The sequence below is a fragment of the Aotus nancymaae genome, unplaced genomic scaffold (genome assembly GCF_030222135.1).
Source record: "Aotus nancymaae isolate 86718 unplaced genomic scaffold, 86718_ANA_hifiasm-v0.15.2.pri h1tg000029l, whole genome shotgun sequence".
NCBI classification, from domain to species: Eukaryota; Metazoa; Chordata; class Mammalia; order Primates; family Aotidae; genus Aotus; species Aotus nancymaae.
Window position 1 is genome coordinate 16602017 of NW_026988442.1, and position 20332 is coordinate 16622348.

At 49.9% G+C, this 20332-nt stretch overlaps 1 protein-coding gene across 3 annotated transcripts in view; it reads right to left on the minus strand.

The window, feature by feature from the left end:
• MTCL2 (microtubule crosslinking factor 2) overlaps positions 1-20332 on the minus strand; it is a 93337-nt gene that overhangs the window by 24056 nt on the left and 48949 nt on the right. For all 3 annotated transcript variants that reach the window (XR_010344539.1, XM_012455062.3, XM_064382401.1), the window contains exons 5-11: positions 18442-19623; positions 15132-15272; positions 11358-11483; positions 9900-10130; positions 6996-7100; positions 5877-6044; positions 3413-3664 (exon numbers count right to left, since the gene is read on the minus strand). Coding sequence is in view for 2 of the 3 variants with exons in the window: in XM_012455062.3 (XP_012310485.2) it covers positions 3413-3664; positions 5877-6044; positions 6996-7100; positions 9900-10130; positions 11358-11483; positions 15132-15272; positions 18442-19623 (2205 nt within the window). In the remaining variant the exon portion in view is untranslated. The remainder of the gene's footprint in view (positions 1-3412; positions 3665-5876; positions 6045-6995; positions 7101-9899; positions 10131-11357; positions 11484-15131; positions 15273-18441; positions 19624-20332) is intronic.

Genomic DNA, 20332 nt, shown 5'->3' on the forward strand with positions numbered 1-20332 from the left:
AGGAAGAGAGGGAGGGAGGGAGGGAGGGAAGGAAGGAAATAATGCTAACATCAGTGAACAGCAATGACAGATGTAGACCACAGAATCAAACCAAACCCCAGACAGGAGTGAGCCTAGGAAGCACTTTGAATCTTGTGGCTATCTCACTTTATTTCCATAGCTGCCCTGTAAGATAGGAAGGTCAAGTATGGTCATCCTTATTTTACAAATGAGGCCCAGAGATCAGAGGTGACTTGACTGGGATTGTACCTGGTGGAGCCAGGTATAAAGATTGGGGATTCCTGGTCAGAAGCTCTTTCCCACCAGCCACTCTGCTGCTTTCACCAGGCTGGCTTAATAATCAGTCCAGTGTAAAGAAGAATGCTGCTTTGGGGGATCTGGTTTATTTTATTTAAAAATTTATTATTATTATTATTTTTTTGAGACAGAGTCTCTGTTGCCCAGGCTGGAGTGCAGTGGCGCAATCTTGGCTCACTGCAACCTCCGCCTCCCAGGTTCAAGCAATTCTCCTGCCTCAGCCTCCCAAGTAGCTGGCACCACAGGTACGCGCCACCATGCTGGGCTAATTTTTCTATTTTTAGTAGAGGCAGGTTTTCACTATATTGGCCCAGCTGGTCTTGAACTCCTAACCTTGTGATTCGCCCACCTCAGTCTCCCAAAGTGCTGGGATTACAGGTGTAAGCCACCGTGCCCGGCTAGGGGATCTGGTTTAAAGTGCAGGAGGCAGAGGAATGTCAGAGAGACCCAAGAGGCTGGAGCTAGAGGGCTGGCAAGTCCCTGATATGAAAACATCAGGACATGGAATCTGTGCCCTGATGAGCTGACAAGATCCACCTGTGGGTTGATATGTTCCCCCAGGAATGACATAAAGCTTGCTTCATAATTTCAGAATCATTTTAGAAATATTTTGTTGTTAATAAGAAGGAATTCTTCTTTTACAGACAGGAATTTGATTTGATGGTGCAAATAGACGCATGCATCTGACCTGCTTTCCATGGGAACCTGGCTGGTTCTGGGATTTGTCAGTCATCTTGCCATCCTGCACTCCCCAAGCACAGGCTCCTAGCAGGTGTGAACCTCAAAGGACTGCTGTCCCTGCAGAAGAGTGGGCAGGGCCCAGAACCAGGAACTTTCCAGATTTGGGAGTTCTGCCAGATTCTGGTCCTATCCTTTACTCATTTTATGACCTTGGGTAAATCATTTTCCCTCATCTAAAAAAGGGGTTTCATGATTGTGACCTTGCGGGGCTGCTGAAGTACTGAAAATAACATTAGGAGAAGAAAATAGTAAGATCAATAAGCTCATGAAAAATGCTAACCTTCAGTAGAAGTCAGAGAAATGCAAATTAAAGCAATGAGAGCATTTCACACCCTACCTTGGGCAGACGTTTCAAAGACTGGTAATCACAAGAACTGGCAAAGATAAAGCAAAAAGAGGCTTCTTGTCCTTCTCACTGTGTGGCTGGTGGGAGTATACACGGGCATAGCCTTTCCAGAAGGCAGCTTGGCAGTTACCGTCAACTATAAAGGCATATGCCCTTGAATTTAGCAATTTCACCTCTAAGAATCTATCCTACTGAAATATTCATGCATGTGCAGAAATATATGTGTGGAGATGTTCACTGAGGCACAACTTGAATTTTTTTTTTCTGTTTTTAGATACAAAGTCTTGCTCTGTTGCCCAGGCTGGAGTGCAGTGGAACGATCACAGCTTACTACAGCCTCTATCTCCTGAGCTCAAGCAATCCTCCCACCTCAGGCTCCCATGCAGCTGGGTCTGTAGGCACACTCTGCCACATCCAGCTTTAGGTACAACTTTTAATAATGAAAAACCAGAAACAATCTAGATTTCATCACTGTGGATAACAAATCATAGCATCTCCACACTAGGAACACCAGGCAGCAGTCACACTGAACAAGGAAGGCCTCTATTCCCTTTTGTGAACAGATCTTCATGAAAGAGGCAAAGTATAAATAACATCTACATTACAATTTGATTAATGATTAAAAAACAAAACAAACCCCTGTAAATATAAATTTAAATAGTAAGAAAGGCCCAGCTACTCAGGAGGCTGAGGTAGCAGGATGGCTTGAGACCAGGAGCTCAATCTCAGCCTGATCCATATAGTGAGACCTAATCTTAAAAAAAAAATTTAATTAAGAAAAAAATGACATGAGGGCTGGGAGCGGTGGCTCACACCTATAATCCCAGCACTTTGGGAGGCTGAGGCAGGTGGATCACCAGGTCAAGAGATCGAGACCATCCTGGTCAACATGGTGAAACCCCGTCTCTACTAAAAATACAAAAATTAGCTGGGCATGGTGGTACGCGCCTGTAGTACCAGCTACTCGGGAGGCTGAGGCAGGAGAATTGCTTGAACCCAGGAGGCAGAGGTTGCGATGAGCCGAGATCGCGCCATTGCACTCCAGCCTGGGTAACGAGTGAAACTCCGTCTCAAAAAAAAAAAGACAAGAAAGGGATTGTGCTGAAATATGCCTTTGTAATACTGGACCTTATATAAAGATGAAGTCCTGATTTATGTAATCAAAATTAAAAGTAAGGCCAGGTGCGGTGGCTCACACCTATAATCCCAGCATTTTGGGAGGCTGAGGTGGGAGGATCACTTGAGGCTAGGCGTTTGAGACCAGCCTGGCCAATGTGGTAAGACCCTTTCTTTACTAAAAACACAAAAATTGGCTGGGTGAGGTCACACACACCTGTAATCCCAGCTACTCAGGAGGCTGAGGCACGTTAATCGCTTGAACCCGGGAGGCGGAGGCTGCAGTGAGCCGAGAGTGCGTACTGCACTCCAGCCTGGGCGACAGAGCGAGACTGTCTCAAATAAATAAGTAAATAAAAATAAAAGTGAAAGAAAGGGAAAAGTCAAAATAAAGAGTGCAGGAGAGCAGCATATGGTAGGTGGTGGCTGGCTGCATGAAGTGAACTATAATGGGGAGTGATGATCAATGATTGCTTTTCCCGTCCTCCTTCTTTTGATTGAAGGACTCACAATTTTCCCTTGGGAACCACTCTTAGTTCCTCCTTCTTGGTTCCTGGGTTTGAGTAGGCTCCAGGGGTGGGCACATGACTCAAATCTGGCCAATCCACTGTAATTGCTAAGCTCTAAGATATGAGCATGAAACTGACAGTTGCCATATTTGGGAACAGCTAGTTTAAGAGTAAAGCTAGCACAGAGGAAAGCAGGCCTGACAGACTAAGGCAGACAGAAAGATCTAGTTCCCACTGCACTCTCTAAGTGCCTGGATCCAGCTATACCTGAAGGAGATACTGCACCAGACCTCTCTGGATGAGCACCTAGATCCAGCTATAGCTGAAGGAGATCCTGCTTCTGAATCATTTCTGTAGCAACTCTCCCTTGTGGGTGGAAGCAGCTGGCAGGTGCGAGCCTCACCTGGCTTAGGCGGTTCTGTAGCTCCTTCAACTGCTGCTCCACCTGCTGCTTCTCACCCTGCAGCCGCTCCACCAGCTGCAGCTTCTCCTGGCTCCAGTTCCGCTCACTGATCTGCAGCTGCCTCGTTAGCTCCATGACAGCGCTGTAGGACTCAGCCAGGAGGTGCTGCTGCTCTTCACGCTCCCTCTGTAGGGCTGCCTTCCAGTCGGGCCCTGCCCGCTCCCCGGCGCCCTTCCCTGCCTTCAGCTCCATCTGCGGGAAAGAAGCAGACTGGGCGGCTGGCACCAGGAGGCCACTCCTCTCGGCCCTCCTCTCGGCCCTCCTCTCTCCTTCCCTCCTGGGTGCCGGCAGGGGAAAAGGGGACAGGTCCCCTCAGAAGACCCCTCACCAGGGACTAACCAGCTTAGTCCTCCTCACTCAGAACTAACCCCTAACCCCTCTACGCAATAAGGGTTTGAAGAGCTCTTTTTTTTGTTTTGTTTTGAGACAAAGTTTCGCTTTTGTTGCCCAGGCTGGAGTGCAATGGCATGATCTCGGCTCACCGCAACCTCTGCCTCCTGGATTCAAGCAATTCTCCTGTCTCAGCCTCCCAAGTAGCTGGGATTACAGGCATGTGCCACCACACCCAGCTAATTTTTTGTATTTTTAGTAGAGATGGGGTTTCTCCATGTTGGCCAGGCTGGCCTCAAACTCCAAACCTCAGGTGATCCACCCACATCAGCCTCCTAAAGTACTGGGATTACAGGCATGAGCCACTGTGCCCGGCTGAAGAGCTCTTTCTATAAACCAACTTCTGTGCCGTGGGCTTTTCAGGAATGATGTCAGTATCCTCATGAAAACTCTGCAAGATTACTATAGGTATCTATATTTTATAGAGGAGGGAGAGGTTCAAAGGGGTTATTTGGTCACACAGTGACATCATGGGACGGTTCCTAGTCATTGCTTCTTATGATATCCCATCAACTCTTACCAGCAGTATGGGTTTGGGTTGATGGAGAACATGTTTTACGTCCCCTCCTAGCAAGCTGGGGGCCTCGCCTTGCCTCCCACAGGCCTGCACGGGCACATGCACACAGTCACAAACACATGTGCAGTGGTCACTCCATCAAGATGGCCTTCTCGGCCCCTGACCTCCGGGTGGCAGGAAGGGGAATATGCAACCTTTAGACTCAATGTCCCCTTTTATCCCCAGTGGGCTGGTCAGGTTCTTGGTGGGAAGAGCACCTGAAATGCCCAGGTCTATGGGGGCAGTGGGTGCAACAGACACCGAGGAACGTGCAGATGGAGGGAGCTGAGAGATCTGCAGAGAGGATTAGGAGTGGGGAGTAGTGGCCCCAGGAAGTATCCAGGAGACTGTGAGCAGTGGGAAGAAGGTGGAATTGGGGCCGGGTGCGGTGGCTCATGCCTGTACTCCCAGCACTTTGGGAGGGTGAGGCAGGCGGATCACTTAAGATCAGAAGTTCAAAATTAGCCTGGCCAACATGGTGAAATCCTGTCTCTACTAAAAATACAAAAATTAGCTGGGCGTGGTGGCATGCCACCTGTAATTCCAGTTACTTTGGGGGCTGAGGCAGGAGAATCACTTGAACCCGGGCGGTGGAGGTTGCAGTCAGCCAAGATTGCACCCCTGCTCTCCAGCCTGGGCAACAGAGTGAGACTCCATCTCAAAAAAAAAAACATACACAAAAAAAATGGAGGCAGAATTGGGGTCACAGGGAGCCAGAGGTCAGAGGTTTCAGGGAGCAAGGGTCAGTCCACCACTTATTAGCTGGGTGACCTTCGGAGAGAAATTTAACTCCTCTGTGCCACTTTTGTCATCTGTCCAGCAGAGACCATCGGAGTGTCTGCCTCCCAGGGGCTGGTGATGCCCAGGAAGGCAGCTTGCAGTAGGGGCAAGCTGGATGGAAGAAGCTGGAGCCCGAGCTGTGGGGTCAGATCATCCTCTCCGAGTGGGAGGAAGTCCACCCTCTCACTTTTCAGGCCAAAGGAGAGCAGCAAGTAGCCCTCAAGCACACAACAGACACTGAACCCCCAGGGCTCCTGGTTAAGGCTCCTTTGGGCATGCTGGGGAGCTGGGAGGGGAGGCCCCCAGTTTGAGTGGAGAGAGCAAAACAGAGCCAGGCAGTAGGGCTAAGGGAGTGCTTATGAGGAAAGGAAGGAGCAGATGAGAACAGCCGGCAGTGAGGCAGCACGCTGGCCTCACCTGTGAGCCCATGGTGCAACAGAGGTGCCTGTGATGCTCCCGTGCCTCTTTGTCAATCGCCCACCTTCCTTCCCTGCCCCATTCCCCACCATTTCTGATACTCTTGCTGTGTGACTTCAGGAAAGTCTCTTGCCCTCTCTGGGCAAGCGAAGGGGTTCTTATTCCTCTAGGAGCATGGCCTTGGCATCCTACTCCCAGATCCGACAGCTAAAGGCCTAGCTGAGGGCAAGGGGAGAGGCCTCTGACAGGTGGGGGGCTCACCTGGGTGGTATGGCCCTTGAGCTCTGCCCGCTCTGTCTCCCAGGTAGCCTTGGCCTTGGCAAACTGTTGCTGAAGCTCCGTCAGACCACGGCGTTCATCCCGGAGCAGCCAGCACAGTTCCTTCAGCGTCACCTTCATGTCAGCCAGTGTCTTGATGTACTCATTGGGCTGCAGGCAGGAGGCAAAGCCTGAGTCAGGAGCCTCCGGGGGGTAGGGGGGGAACCTGGCCTCAGAAAACTCACCTAGAAGTCCAGCTCCAACTCTACGAGGCCTCGGGCAAGTCCCACGACCTCTCTAGGTCATCTCACCCATAAAATGGGAAGGACAAGCCCAGCCCTGCTACCTCCTAGGCTGACATGAGTCCCAAATCTGACACTAACAAAACCCTGCAGTTACAGTAATCATTACTCAGCCTAAGTCTGAGCTGAATCATCTGGCTTCTTCTTCAAGGCTCAGCAGGGTCTGAGCTTTGGGTCTTTCTCCTCACTCAGGATCTGCCTCTCTGATCCACTGCAGGCCAGATGTGGGGTCTAATGCATGGAGACCCTCAGTTTGCCTAACTCCATCCCAAATCTTCTCTCCTGGGCCCATGCCCTCATTTCCCATCCCTACCCCAGCTCACCGTGTGTGACCCTGGGATCCTGACCCCACTGCTCTCTCTGACTTATGGCTTGATTTGAGGGTTCCTGACCCTAGACCACAAGGCCCCTCTTCAGATGACCCTAGCCTGATGTCCTTGCCCTCACCATACTCAATACCAAGCCATACTCAATACTGGAATACCTTGCCACACCTCTGCACACGTAGTTCTCTTGGTCCAGAATAGTCTTTCCCCCATTCTCTATTAGGTAAACTCCTATACAACCTTCAAAACCCATCAACCATGACCCCTTCTCTGTGATACTGTCCCTTATACTCCAAAGAGAATTAATTGCTGTCTTGCTTATGATCCCACAGTCCATCATCTGAACTCTGTCACTGCCCTGGGAAGACCAGGCAATAACCCTCTGCAGCTCCAGTGTCCAGGGATGGAGTCAGAGAAAGCAGCAGGAATTGATCACTGAGCAGACCAAAGGAATGAATGGACACAACAGGACAGGGAAGGGGCTGGGGACGCACCGTGTTCTGGGTCCAGCTGTCCCCTGTGCAGGCCTTGTTATCAGAATGCTGAGCATTTATCTCCTCTTCTTCCATCAACAGGTACAGCTCCTTCATGCTGTTCACCTGTTTGTTAAAAACCATGCTTAACAGCGGGTGGGAAGTTTTCCCAAGTTTTAATTTCAACCTTGGGGACCATGTAGGCCGAGGAGCATGGCTGGACAGTCAGGCCCTCCTAGCCTCCCATGACATCTACTCTGCCCCAAAGACCAGGAAGCAGCCCTGACAGTCACTCTGAAAGAACCATGTTGACAGGCTGGGCCAAGGCAGGCACTGTGGGTGAAATGAAAAGGCCACAAGCACTCCCACGATGCTACATAAGGGCAACCAAAGGTTTGCGTGGACAGAAGGGACCTTGCTGGGTGTGGGTTGGATTTATTGCTGATGGATTCTGGGCAGGAGTCCAGGGCCAGCCAAGGAGATCAGGGACCTAGTGCAGGATGGAAATAAAGCAAAAGGAAGCGAGCCACCTTCTGTGCTCAAGCAATCCTCCTGCCTCAGCCTCCCCAGATGCTGGGATTCTAGGTGCAAGCTACTGTGCCCAGCATGATTACACTGATATCTTATTAACCATGCCTATTTTTGGTAAATGTATATATTTCTTAACTATAGGCATATATGTTATGTAATTTTTTTTTTTTTTTTTTTTTTGAGATGGAGTTTCGCTCTTGTTACCCAGGCTGGAGTGCAATGGCGCGATCTCGGCTCACCGCAACCTCCGCCTCCTGGGTTCAGGCAATTCTCCTGCCTCAGCCTCCGAGTAGCTGGGACTACAGGGATGCACCACCATGCCCAGCTAATTTTTGTATTTTTAGTAGAGACAGGGTTTCACCTTGTTGACCAGGATGGTCTCGATCTCTTGACCTCGTGATCCACCCGCCTCAGCCTCCCAAAGTGCTGGGATTATAGGCGTGAGCCACTGCACCCAGCCTGTTATGTAATTTTTTGTGTCTCTTTTTTTTTTTTTAAGATAGAATCTTACTATGTCACCAGGCTGGAGTACAAAGGCATGATCTTGGCTCACTGCAACCTCTGCCTCCAGGGTTCAAGTGATTCTCCTGCCTCAGGCTCCCGAGTAGCTGGGACTACTGGTGCACACCACCACTGCCAGCTAATTTTTGTATTTTTAGTAGAGACAGGGTTTCACCATGTTGGCCAGGCTGGTCTCGAACTCCTGACCTCAAGAGATCTGCCCACCTTAGCCTCCCAAAGTGCTGAGATTACAAGTGTAAGCCACCGCACCTGGCCCATTTTCTATGTTTACACCCTATTTTCTTTTTTCCTAAAGTACGTTTCTCTTTTTCACTCTAGGATATGGAAATGACTAGAAAGGTTTTCACCAAATGTGGAGGGTTTGTCTGAGACAAACTGACTTAAAACATAGACTGTGTGGCCTGCAGGTCACTCGCTTAAGCTGAGCTTCATCCAGAGGCCTGTGAGGCTTCCAAACAGCTGGGAGGGCTCCTGTTTCCAAACATCACAGAAGAGACACCAGACAGGAGGCCCGAGGCAGATGCTCCCAGGGCAGCCCTGCTGGGCCCTTGAGCTTCCTCTCCCATGGGTGCCTCTGTGTCAGGCACTGCAGGGCCAGGGAAGCAGGTCCAGGGAAGCAGGGTATGGGCCCATGGAATGGTGATAGAGACTCTCCCATGAGCCCCTGGGGAGGAGCTGGTGGCCTGCGAGAATGAGCCCCACTGAGATAGGGTGATGCAGGGTCTCACTACACACTCAGGTCTGTCATGCCTGGCCCCTGGGGCATCTGGGCTCCTCTGGGGTACCCCTGATGGTGTATGTGGCAACTTGAGGCATGCCAATGGTCCGTACTGCCTCTGGAAAGGGGCCTGCACACAGTAGCTTGGACCAGAGGAGGACCAAGCCTGGGCTAGACTCGAGGCACCTGAACCCAGAAGGACAAGGCCAAAGTGAGCAATGTCAACTAAGATGAGTGTGACCAAGGTCTGACATCCTTCCAAGTCCCCTTCTCCACCCCGCTGCTGTGCTGATGACAGGAGGCAGGGGCTCTGAACAGCAAAGGGTCCTGCACAGACTGGGGCATGAATGGGCCAGGTGGGTCCCTTCCAAGCTTCATACATTCTCAAAGCTCCACCCCCCGTTTCCTGCCACATCCTAAAACTACTGTACTATCACCAGAGTTTTTAAGCCAGCCTACTGCCTTTAGTTAAATAAACATATCTTTCAGCCTGGCATGGTGGCTCATGCCTGTAATCCCAGCACTTTGGAAGGCCGAGGCGGGCAGATCACTTGAAGTCAGGAATTCAAAACCAGCCTGGCCAATGTGGAGAAACCCTGTCTCTACTGAAAATACAAAAATGAGCTGGGCGTGGTGGCATGTGCCTGTAATCCCAACTACTCAGGAGAATGAGGCAAGAGAATTGCTTGAATCCTGGAGGCAGAGGTTTCAGTGACCTGAGATAGTGCCACTGCACTCCAGCCTGGGCAACAGAGTGAGAATTCTGTCTCAAAAAAAAAAAAAATTCTAGGAAGGGGCACATGGGAGCCTCCCAGGGCACTAAATATAAATGTATACTTGTACCTGATACTACAACAACAAAACTGGATTACGACATTCACCTCGATACCGTGGCTGCCGAGGACTGTGTTAAAGACCTGCCAGCCCCAAGGATCCTTTCTCCTGTTGGGGCCAGGACCAAGCTTGTCATCTTCCTCATGGTATCCCCAGCAAGCACCCTCTAATGCCCAGTAAAGACCAACGAATGCAGGGAAAGAAGCCTGCAAGGTGATGGCAGGTATGGGAGCCTAGGAGCTGTGTCAATACCAGCTGGGTGTCCCTTCCTTGTCCCTCTCTCCACAGCCCACATGTCCCAGTCCCAGGCCCAATCTTACCTCAAGGAAGTCATCCCCTTCACTGGGCAAAACCTTGCCCTGCCGCCAGCGCTTGAGGAACCACCTGAGCTTCATGAAGAGCAGCAGGAAGTTGTGCTTGAACTGCTGGGACTCCTGCACCAGCATGTTCTTCTCCTGGCTCCAGAATTTCTGCTCCAGCCTCCGCTGGAGGCTCAGACTCTGCAGCTCAAACTCCCGCCTCAGGAGCGCCCTCTGCTGGTCCTCCTTCAGCTGCGGGGGACAAGAGCTTGAGCAACCCCAGGACCTTGCCCTCTCCCCCGCCCCATTTCCAGGCCCCTGAACAGGGGCAGGGAGGAGAGTCTGGGTGGCGTCTGTGGGTGATTCTTGCCAGGGATCCCACCATGTGTGGTGCAATCTATTCAGATGAGCACTGCTCTTTGCTACCGGAGCCACAGTGACACATCAGTGAAGGAGTTGGGATTTGACCCTGGCTCTGACTAAAAAAACCATGACATCATATACTGAGCACCTCCTGGGCACCAAATGTCTCACATGAACTTTCATGTTCAATGAGGAACTGGTGAGGGTGAACCTTGATAGTAGGGATGGGTGACACATAGAGAGCAGAAGGTGTGCCAGGGTTGAGGACGGCTGATGACTATGCACCACCCTCGGAAGCAATGCAGTGTCATGGCTAACAGAGGGACCTGGATTAGAGGCCCAGCCCCGCTGAGCTCTGGGTGTGCAACCTTGGGCAGAGCACTCCGGCTCTCTGGGCATCAGTTTCCTCATCCATAAAATGGTGATAAGGGAGGGCACGAAGATTAAAGGACATAATGGGTGGAAAGTGCATTGTATGGGGCCAGCATACAGTAAGGGCTTAACAAATGTTATTCCAGAACTATTATCTGGATTAGGAGCCAGGCCTGATGAGGGCACCATTTCATAAATGGGAGACTGAGGTCCTGGGAGAAAACAGGACTGGCCCCAGGTCCCACAGGCAGCCAATGACAGCCCTGTCACACAGCTAATGTACAATTGCAAGTACAGTAACACCCCAGCAGGGCACAGGGGCTGAACTCAGGTTTCCCCTGACATTCTTTTTTTGTTTGTTTTGAGATCACTCTCTTGCCCAGGCTGGAGTGCGATGGTGTGTTCTTGGCTCACTGCAACCACTGCCTCCCAGGTTCAATCGATTTTCCTGCCTCAGCCTCCCGAGTAGCTGGGATTACAGGCATGCACCATCATACCTGGTTAATTTTTGTATTTTTAGTAGAGATCGGGATTCACCATGTTGGCTATGCTGGTTTCAAACTCCTGGCCTCAAGTGATCCACCTGCCTTGGCCTCCCAAAGTGTTGGGATTACAGGTGTGAGCCACTGCGCCTACTCGCCTGACATTCTTGATTTTGGAGGGCCCACAGATGCTCAAGGCCTCTGCCTCCAGCTCAGAGAGGCTGTAGGGATAGGTGCCTGGAAAGCACTGGGCACCACGCACCTGGACCATTTTCTGGTTGAAATTGTCGGCCTCCTCCTTTCGTAGCTGCCGCTCCTGGGAGAGCTGCTCTTGCAAACCCCGGAGGCTGTCGTGGGCCTCAGCCAGCACCAGCTGCAGCTCCTTGATCTGCAGTGCAGACAGGGACACAGATAATGAGGAGGGAGAGAGAGGAAGAAGTGGATAGAAATTGTGATCTGAGGATGACAGTGGTAGGGGAACAATGGGAAGTTGGACCCAAGCTGTCCAAGTACAAATCAGGCACAATGACTGTCCCCACCTCAGAGGGTCATCATGCAATTAAATGAAATAGTACATATCAAATCCAGCTTTCATTACCACTAGAAGTTGATCTTTTCTCTTTGAAATTTATCTTAATAATGTACTGGGAAAACTGAATTACTAAGTTTGATTCAAAAAGATGTTCATTGTTTCATTGTTTATAATTGCAACATTTAGGAAACAACTTAGATACTAAATGATGGGAATTAAAAGATGTTTAATGGATCTATACATATGTAACAATCCATTCAGTGGTACCCTTAAGGATGATGTCCTTTATAGTATGTATGTTATTATGTTATACTTCAACAGAAAGTTAAAAAACAAAACCAAAAAAGCTATAGACCTCCATAGAAAAATATGTAAAGAACGTGGACACACACACTAAATGTAAACAGTGGGAATTATGTGACGACGTTCAGACCTCCGATCTTGACGTCCTTCTTTCTTTCTTTCCCTCCCTCCCTCCCTTCCTTCCTTTCTTTATTTCTTTCATTTTGCAACAGAGTTTCGCTCTTGTTGACCAGGCTGAAGCACAATGGTGCAATCTTGGCTCACTGCAACCTCTGCCTCCCAGGTTCCAGCGATTCTCCTGACTCAGCCTCCCAAGTAGATGAGATTACAGGAGCCCACCACCACGCATGGCTAATTTTTTGTTCTTTTAGTAGAGACAGGGGTTTCACCATGTTGTTGGCCAGGGTGGTCTCAAACTCCTGACCTCAGTTGATCCACCTGCCCTGGCCTCCCAAAGTGCTGGGATTACAGGCATGAGCCACTGCACCCAGCCGACTTCCTTCTTTATATCTTTATGCAATGCTGCTTAGGGGTTTTGTTATAGTTATTTATTGTTTACAAAAACTATAGGATCTTTTTAAAAATGTAATAAAACTATAGTTTTTGGGGAAATTGTGTTTAAAAATATTTGTAGCTAAGCAGGCAAAACTGATCTATTCTGTTAGAAGTCGGATGGTTACTAGAAGAGAGTATAGGGAATTCTGGGGGCAGGTTATGCTGTGTTATTGATCTGAGTGTTGACGACATAGTAGCATTTAGTTTGTAAGAAGTAACTGAGCCGCCAACTTACAAGATGAGCACTTTTCTCTGCGTATATTATACCTCAATAATTTTTTGTTTTTTGTTTTTTTTTTTGAGATGGAGTCCTGCTCTGTCACCCAGTCTGGAGTGCAGTGGTGTAATCTCAGCTCACTGCAACCTCTGCCTCAGGTTCAAGCGATTCTCCTGTCTCAGCCTCCCAAGTAGCCGGGACTACAGGTATGTACTACCATGTGTGGGTAATTTTTGTAATTTTAGTAGAAACGGGGTTTCACCATGTCGGTGAGGCTGATCTCAAACTCTTGACCTCAGGTGATCTGCCTGTCTTGGCCTCCCAAAGTGCTGGGATTACAGGCGTGAGCCACTGCGCCTGGCCAAAATTTTTAAAAGCACTTCTAGTAACAGAGAAATGTGTACACTGTCACATTAAGCAAGGGAAAAAAAGAAGGGGAATGTCTGTCCCAACTTGTTTTTTTTTTCTTTTTCTGAGACAGGATCTCATTCTGTTACCCAGGCTGGAGCGATGATGGCTCACTGCAGCCTCGACCTCCCAGGCTCAAGCAATCTTCCCACCTCAGCCTCCTGAGTAGCTGGGACTACAGGTGTGCACCTCCACGTCTGGCTAATTTTTATATACTTTTTGTAGAGATGGGGTTTTGCCATGTTTCCCAGGCTCATCTCGAACTCCTAGGCTCAAGCAATCTGCCCACCTCAGTCTCTCAAAGTGCTGAAATTACAGGTGTGAGTCACCATGACTGTCTGCAGAACTCCTACATAAAAGCTTCATAGGTATGGCAAATGTCCCTCTGTGAAAGTAAACATTCATTATATGGTCAATAATATGATGATTTGGCAGTGGAAGGCATAGTGACCTGAGGTATATCTTCTATATCTGCTTTGCACTAAACATTTTTGCACAGCTACATACTGTCTGCTGCCTCTGGTATCCTCTTTGAACTCAGTGTTCAACAGTGTTGGGCAATTGTCACTGCTCAATAGAGTGGCTGAATGAAACAAATAACTGAATGTGTATAGGAAATTATTTTCTCTACAGGTAAGCCTATAGAATAGGCCTATTTCCTGGCAGGGTGTGGTGGCTCATGCCTCTCAGCCCAGCTCTTTGGGAGGCTGAGGTGGGAGGATCACTTGAGCCTAGGAGTTTGAGACCAGCCTGGGCAACATGGCAAAACCTGGTCTCTACTAAAAGAACAAAAATTAGCTGGGCATGATGGCGTACACCTATAGTCCCACCTAATCAGGAGGGCTAAGGCATGAGATTCGCTTGAACTTAGGAGGTGGAGGTTACAGTGAGCCAAGATTGCACCACTGCACACTGCACTCCAGACTGGGCAACACAGCAAGACTTAGTCTAAAAAAAAAAAAAAAAGAATAGGCCTATTTCCTTTTCTTAGAAAATGAGAACTAAGTTATCTCAGTTTTTTCTCTTTTTGCCATGGCTTCTAGGAAGCTCACTTAGAGAGTCTGATCCATCAGCTTCAAGCGAGCTTCTCCTTCCTACATAGTCATGGGCTGGCCTTCCTGGGACCACTGAGTTATCTTCCAAGGGATGCTCAGTAATGTGCTCAGGCTGGAGAATACACAGGACTCTGCATGGTTCGGGGTTTCAGGGATACCCCACCCACTCTGTAGGAAGCTTTTCCTGCTTCAGGCTCATTATGAAAAACAAGGAGAAGCTCAGTAGGCTTAGAAGGGCTCAGAACTACCCAGAATTTCCCAAGGATCAAAGAATCCTAGCAATTCAATAGCTACCATTCACTCTAACCCTCGCATGTTACAGATGGGGAAGCTGTAGCCAGAAGGTGGAAAGCTGTCGAAGGTCACCCAGCAACACTGGTAGAACTGAGACTTGAACTCAGGTCCCCTGAGTCCCAGAGATGTGTCGTTATCATCATAATAATCATCCTCCTCCTCATCCTCTTCCTCACCCAATGTGGACCAGGCCTCAAGCTATGGCTTTTTGTGTATTTAATCCTTTCAACAACTCTATGAGGCACCTTCATTTCACAGGTGAGAAAACTGAGAATCAGAGAGGTAAAATGACCTCTTCAAGATCTCACAGCCAGTATAGAGTGGATCCACAATTGACACTCAAACTGCCCAACTCTAGACTGCTGCCTTCCTGCTACATAAATGAGTAGTTCCATTAAGTGACATAAATTGTCAAATTCTCAGTGGAATTTCGCACGGGGGGGAAAAAGCAATTTATGCAGATGAGTTTATAAGTTTTTGGATCAGGCCATGAGAATGTCCCAAACTTCCTTATTTCCTGTCTTGCCCTGACTGCCAGGAAGCTTGGAACCAAATGGAATGGCCAAAACTCATATCCTCACCAGCTAAGTGATATATGGATCACTCTGCTTTTGAGAGGCCTCAGTAACTCTCCACCTACCCAATCCCCTGCTTGCTCAGGTCTAGACCCACCTCAGAGGCATAGGAATCATTGTCTTCAGCTCGGTAAGGCCTGAAGCTCCGGCTGGGGTCGGGCTTAGAGTCCAAGTCACCAGTGCGGAAGGCTTCTCGGATCCTGGGCTCCCATTCTGGTAGGTCCCTGAAGTCAGGTGACTGCATCCAGAGGTACAGGCAGAACAAACCAAAGATCACCATGGGGAGGGGCCCAAGAGGTGCCAGAAACACCCACCCCAGGCCTCTGGGCTCCATGAGAGGCTTGAACCACCCACTTGAGGGCTTGGACCCTGGCAGATTCACCTCTGTAGCTCAGACCCAGCCCTGGCTGGGGGCACTGCTGTCATTCAATGAATGAATGTTGAAAGGATGAATGAGTAGGTAAGTGGGGAGCGATTCTGTGAATGTGTGTCTTGTGCACAAACCTTCTCAGTCAGCCCCAACTGTCCTATCACATGTGTGACCTCTGTTCATTCCTCTTTCAAGAAGAACCAAGAGGGAGATAATACAGAGCAGTCTACGGACACAGTGGCACGTGCCTGCATGCCTGTAATTCCATCTACAATTTGAGGCTGCAGCGAGCTATGATCATGCCACTGCACTCCAGCCTGGGCAACAGAGCAAGACTGTTTCTTTTTCTTTTTGAGACGGAGTTTTGCTCTTGTTACCCAGGCTGGAGTGCAATGGCACGATCTCGGCTCACCGCAACCTCCCCCTCCTAGGTTCAGGCAATTCTTCCTGCCTCAGCCTCCTGAGTAGCTGGGATTACAGGCACGCGCCACCATGCCCAGCTAATTCTTTGTATTTTTAGTAGAGATGGGGTTTCACCATGTTGACCAGGATGGTCTCGATCTCTTGACCTCGTGATCCCCACGCCTTGGCCTCCCAAAGTGCTGGGATTACAGGCATGAGCCACCGCACCTGGCCTAAGACTGTTTTTTTTTTTTTTTAAATTTATCCTCAAGGAGAGCAGCAAAACAAACAAACAAACAAAAAGAAAAAAAAATTTTTTAAAGGCCGGGCACAGTGGCTCATGCCTGTAATCCCAGCACTTTGGGAGGCTGAGGCAGGTGGATCACAAGGTCAAGAGATCAGACCACCTTGGCCAACATGGTGAAACTCCATCTCTATTAAAAACACAAAAATTAGCTGGGTGTGGTGGTGTGCGTGTGTAGTCCCAGCTACTCGGGAGGTTGAGGCAGGAGAATCGCTTGAACCCAGGAGGCGGAGGTTGCAGTGAGTTGAGAGCGCGCCACTGTACTCCAGCATAATGACAGAGTGAGACTCTGCCTCAAAAAAAATAAATAAATTTTTTTTAAAAAGGCAGTCTGAGCCGGGCGCGGTGGCTCACGCCTGTAATCCCAGCACTTTGGGAGGCTGAGGCAGGTGGATCACGAGGTCAAGAGATCGAGACCATCCTGGTCAACACAGTGAAACCCCGTCTCTACTAAAAATACAAAAAAATTAGCTGGGCATGGTGGTGCGTGCCTGTAATCCCAGCTACTCAGGAGGCTGAGGCAGGAGAATTGCCTGAACCCAGGAGGTGGAGGTTGCGGTGAGCCGAGATCGCGCCATTGACTCCAGCCTGGATAACAAGAGCAAAACTCCGTCTCAAAAATAAAAAAAAAAAGGGAGTCTGCTTGCCTAAAAAAGCAAGATGAAGCCAGATCAACAGGGCATGAGTTAAAGAAATTGTGGCACATATCCACTGTACAGTTGTTAAAAAGAAAGTGCTAAATCTCTCTCTTTCCCTGGAAATGAAAAACTCCCTGCCATTGCTCTGAGGATGAAGATCAAACCTCTCCCATGCTCAGTGCAGGGCAGCTTCACGGTGTCTCTTCACTCAGTGCCCTGGACACACCACACTCCTTCCGCCTCTGATCTGAGCTGTGCCTTTGCACAGGCTCTTTTCCTCTGCAGAAAACACTGTTCCCCCAGCCATCCATCCCTCTGACCTCTGGTCAGATCAGAGGCCTTTCCTCAGCATAGGGTCTAGGCCAAGTTCCTTGTTCGTAAAACCATGTACCTTTCCTTTAGATTCCTCTCTCAGTTTATAAATGCACATTCACTGGCATGATATTTTGGGTGACTCTGCCCCACTAGATAATAAGGGCCGTGAGACGGGGAATCATATCTGTTTTTGCTTGTCATGACACCTTCAGCAGTGAGCACAAAAAGTGTGTGAACAACAAACAAGGCATCATAATGAACAAACTGATACACTGTGTAAAAAATAAGTTGTATAGTAACAGTAGATATAAAACAATCTGTGTGGAAAAACAAATATGTGATAGTACATGTAGAGAAGGATTTAGATGAAATATTCTAGATCCACTCCATTAGACACACACAAATACTGAACATTTAAAATGTGGCTATTAGGCCGGGCACAGAGGCTCACACCTATAGTCCTAACACTTTGGGAGGCTGAGGCCGGTGGATCACTTGAGCTCAGGAGTTCAAGACCAGCCTAGGCAACGTGGCAAGATCCCATCTCTACAAAAAAAATTTTAAAATTATGGCCAGGTACGGTGGCTCACGCCTGTAATCCCAGAATTTGGGAGGCAAAGGCATTTGGATCATTTGAGGTCAGGAGTTTGAGACCAGCCTGGCCAACATGGTGAAACCCCATCTCTACTAAAAATACCAAAAGTTAGCTAGGCATGGTAGAAGGGGCCTGTAATCCTGGTTACTTGGGAAGCTGAGGCAGGAGGACTGCTTGAACTCGGGAGGCAGAGATGGCAGTGAGCCAAGATTGCACCACTGCACTCCAGCCTGGGTGACAGAGCGAGATCTCCAAAAAAAAGCTAGGTGCAGTGCCTCACGTCTATAATCCCAGCACTTCAGGAGGCAGAGGCGGCTGGATCACCTGAGGTCAGGAGTTCAAGACCAGCCTGGCCAATGGTGAAACCCTGTCTCTACTAAAAAATACAAAATTTGCCAGGCGTGGTGGCGTATACCTGTAATCCCAGCTACTCAGTAGGCTGAGGCAGGAGAATAGCTTGAACCCAGGAGGTGGAGGTTGCAGTGAGCCAAGGTCATGCCATTGCACTCCAGCCTGGGCAACAAGAGTGAAACTCCATCTCAAAAAAAATAAATAAATAAAAATAAAAAATAAAAATTAGCTAGGTGTGGTGGTGCTCACTTGTGGTCCCAGATACTCAAGAGGGTGAAGAAGGAGAATGGCTTGAGCCCAGGATGTCAAGGCTGCAGTGAGCTGAGATTGCACCACTGCACTTTAGCCTGGGCAGCAGGGAGAGACCCTGTCTAAAGAAAAACAAAAGCAAACAAAAAATAAATAATAAGATCTGTGCATGAGACACCTTACCTGAAAGTCTGGGCCAAGGTCTTTTGCCAGAAGAATCTCCTTGGAGAGCCCCTGGGAGCCCAAGGAGGGCAGTGATGAGAAGGACTCCTGCTGCTCCTTGACAGAGCCCCCGAGGACTGTGTCTGCCTTCCGTGTGAAGGCGTTCAGCTCCTGCTGTAGCACACTCAGGCGCACCAGGATGGCATGGATAAGCTTGGTGTCCCTGGGGCCCTCGCTGTTGTCGGGGGCCTCGTGCAGCCGGAAGTCAGCACACTCATTGTCCAGACACAGCCGGAGGCCAGCTGAGAAGCCGTTGGCATCAGCCACCAGGACATCGATGGCCTTACTGACCAGGGAAGCCTGCTCCCTCAGCCCAGGCAGTGCCTCGGCCTCCCTGGCTCTGCAGAGTCGGGCCACATGGGACTCGTGTGTCTCGCCCAGGGGAGCAGGCACACACTGGGCAGAGTCTCCGGCCTCGGCGTCCGTCTCCAGCATGGGCCGTGTACTCTGGCAGGAGGCGAGGTCGCAGCGCTGGAGGTTGGACAGGAGCACACGGTTCTCGTACTGCAGCTTCTTGACCTTGCCACTGAGCTCGCCGATCTGCAGCTTGGCGGCCGCCAGCTCCTCCTGCGAGGGCTCACTGAGCACGGAGCAGCTGTCCTCTGAGAGCGCCACGTCCAGCTCGTGCTCCGAGCGGAACTTGGCCAGCTCATTCAGCAGCAGCTTGTTCTGGTCCTCGAGCTCGGCGGAGGAGCGCCGCAGCAGCTCGGCCTCCTCTTCCACGAACTGCAGGTGTCGCCGCAGCTCCGCTAAGCTCTCCCCGCACTCGCCGCTACCCAGTGTGGAGAAGGCCAGGCGTGCCTCAGGTCCCCCACAGCCACCTCCGTGATCCTTCATGTCGTCCATCTCAGCCCGCAGGCCTCGGTTCTCCACCTCCAGCTCCACAATGCGGCGGCTCAGCAGGTTGGCCTCCTCCTCCACCAGCTTCAGGTGCACCTTCAGCTCGGTCTCCCGCGAGTGGGGGGCATCGGCCAGCTCCTCGGCTGATAGTGCGCTGTCCAGGTCCCCGTAGAGTGAGCGGTACTTCAGCAGCTCCTCCTTCATGCTGTCATTCTCCTTGGCCAGCTTAGTGAGCTTCTTGCACATGAGGGCCGACTCCTCCTTTGCAAAGTGCAGCTGGCACTTCAAGTCCGCACTATCCTCCTAGGGACATGGGGACAGTCACAACCCAGGAAGGTTAGTGCTGGGGGGCTCAGTACCAGCCATACCATTTTGGCGGGGGGGCACTAACCATGTGCTAGGAACACAGGGATGAATCAGACACAGCCAGACCCTCAAGGAGCTAAGGGTCCGGGGGAGACGCAGAGGGGCAGACATTGAAATGACGGGGCACCACACACAGCCTGGGAGTCCAGGAGCGGGCAACATACTGATGAGCAACTACTGCCACTATTGCCATTACCACTACAGTTTCATCAGTAAAATAGGGCAGTAACATTACTTCCCTCCCAGAGCCACAGAGGATTAAATGAGCTAAGGATGAAAAGGGCCTGGCACTCTGACAATCCCATACTACTAGGAGTTAACAGTATGTGGCCTGTGATGCATATAGTACTTTATCTGATTCTTCCAATGAACCCCCAAGACAGGGATAAGTAGGAAATGGAGCCCCAAAACTCAAAGTGATTCACCCCAATCACATGGCAGTCAAGTGGCAGAGCCAAGATTCAAACCTGGATCTCTAACTCTAGACCTTTGGATTTGACTGTAGTGCTGCTTGCTAAGCTCCTGGCTGGGGTGGGGAGTGAGCATCTAAGAACCATGGGCTCAGGGTGTGGTTTTGGGCAGTGAAATTAAGAAAATGAGCAAGGGGGCCAGGTGTGGTTGCTCACACCTGTAATCCCAGCACTTT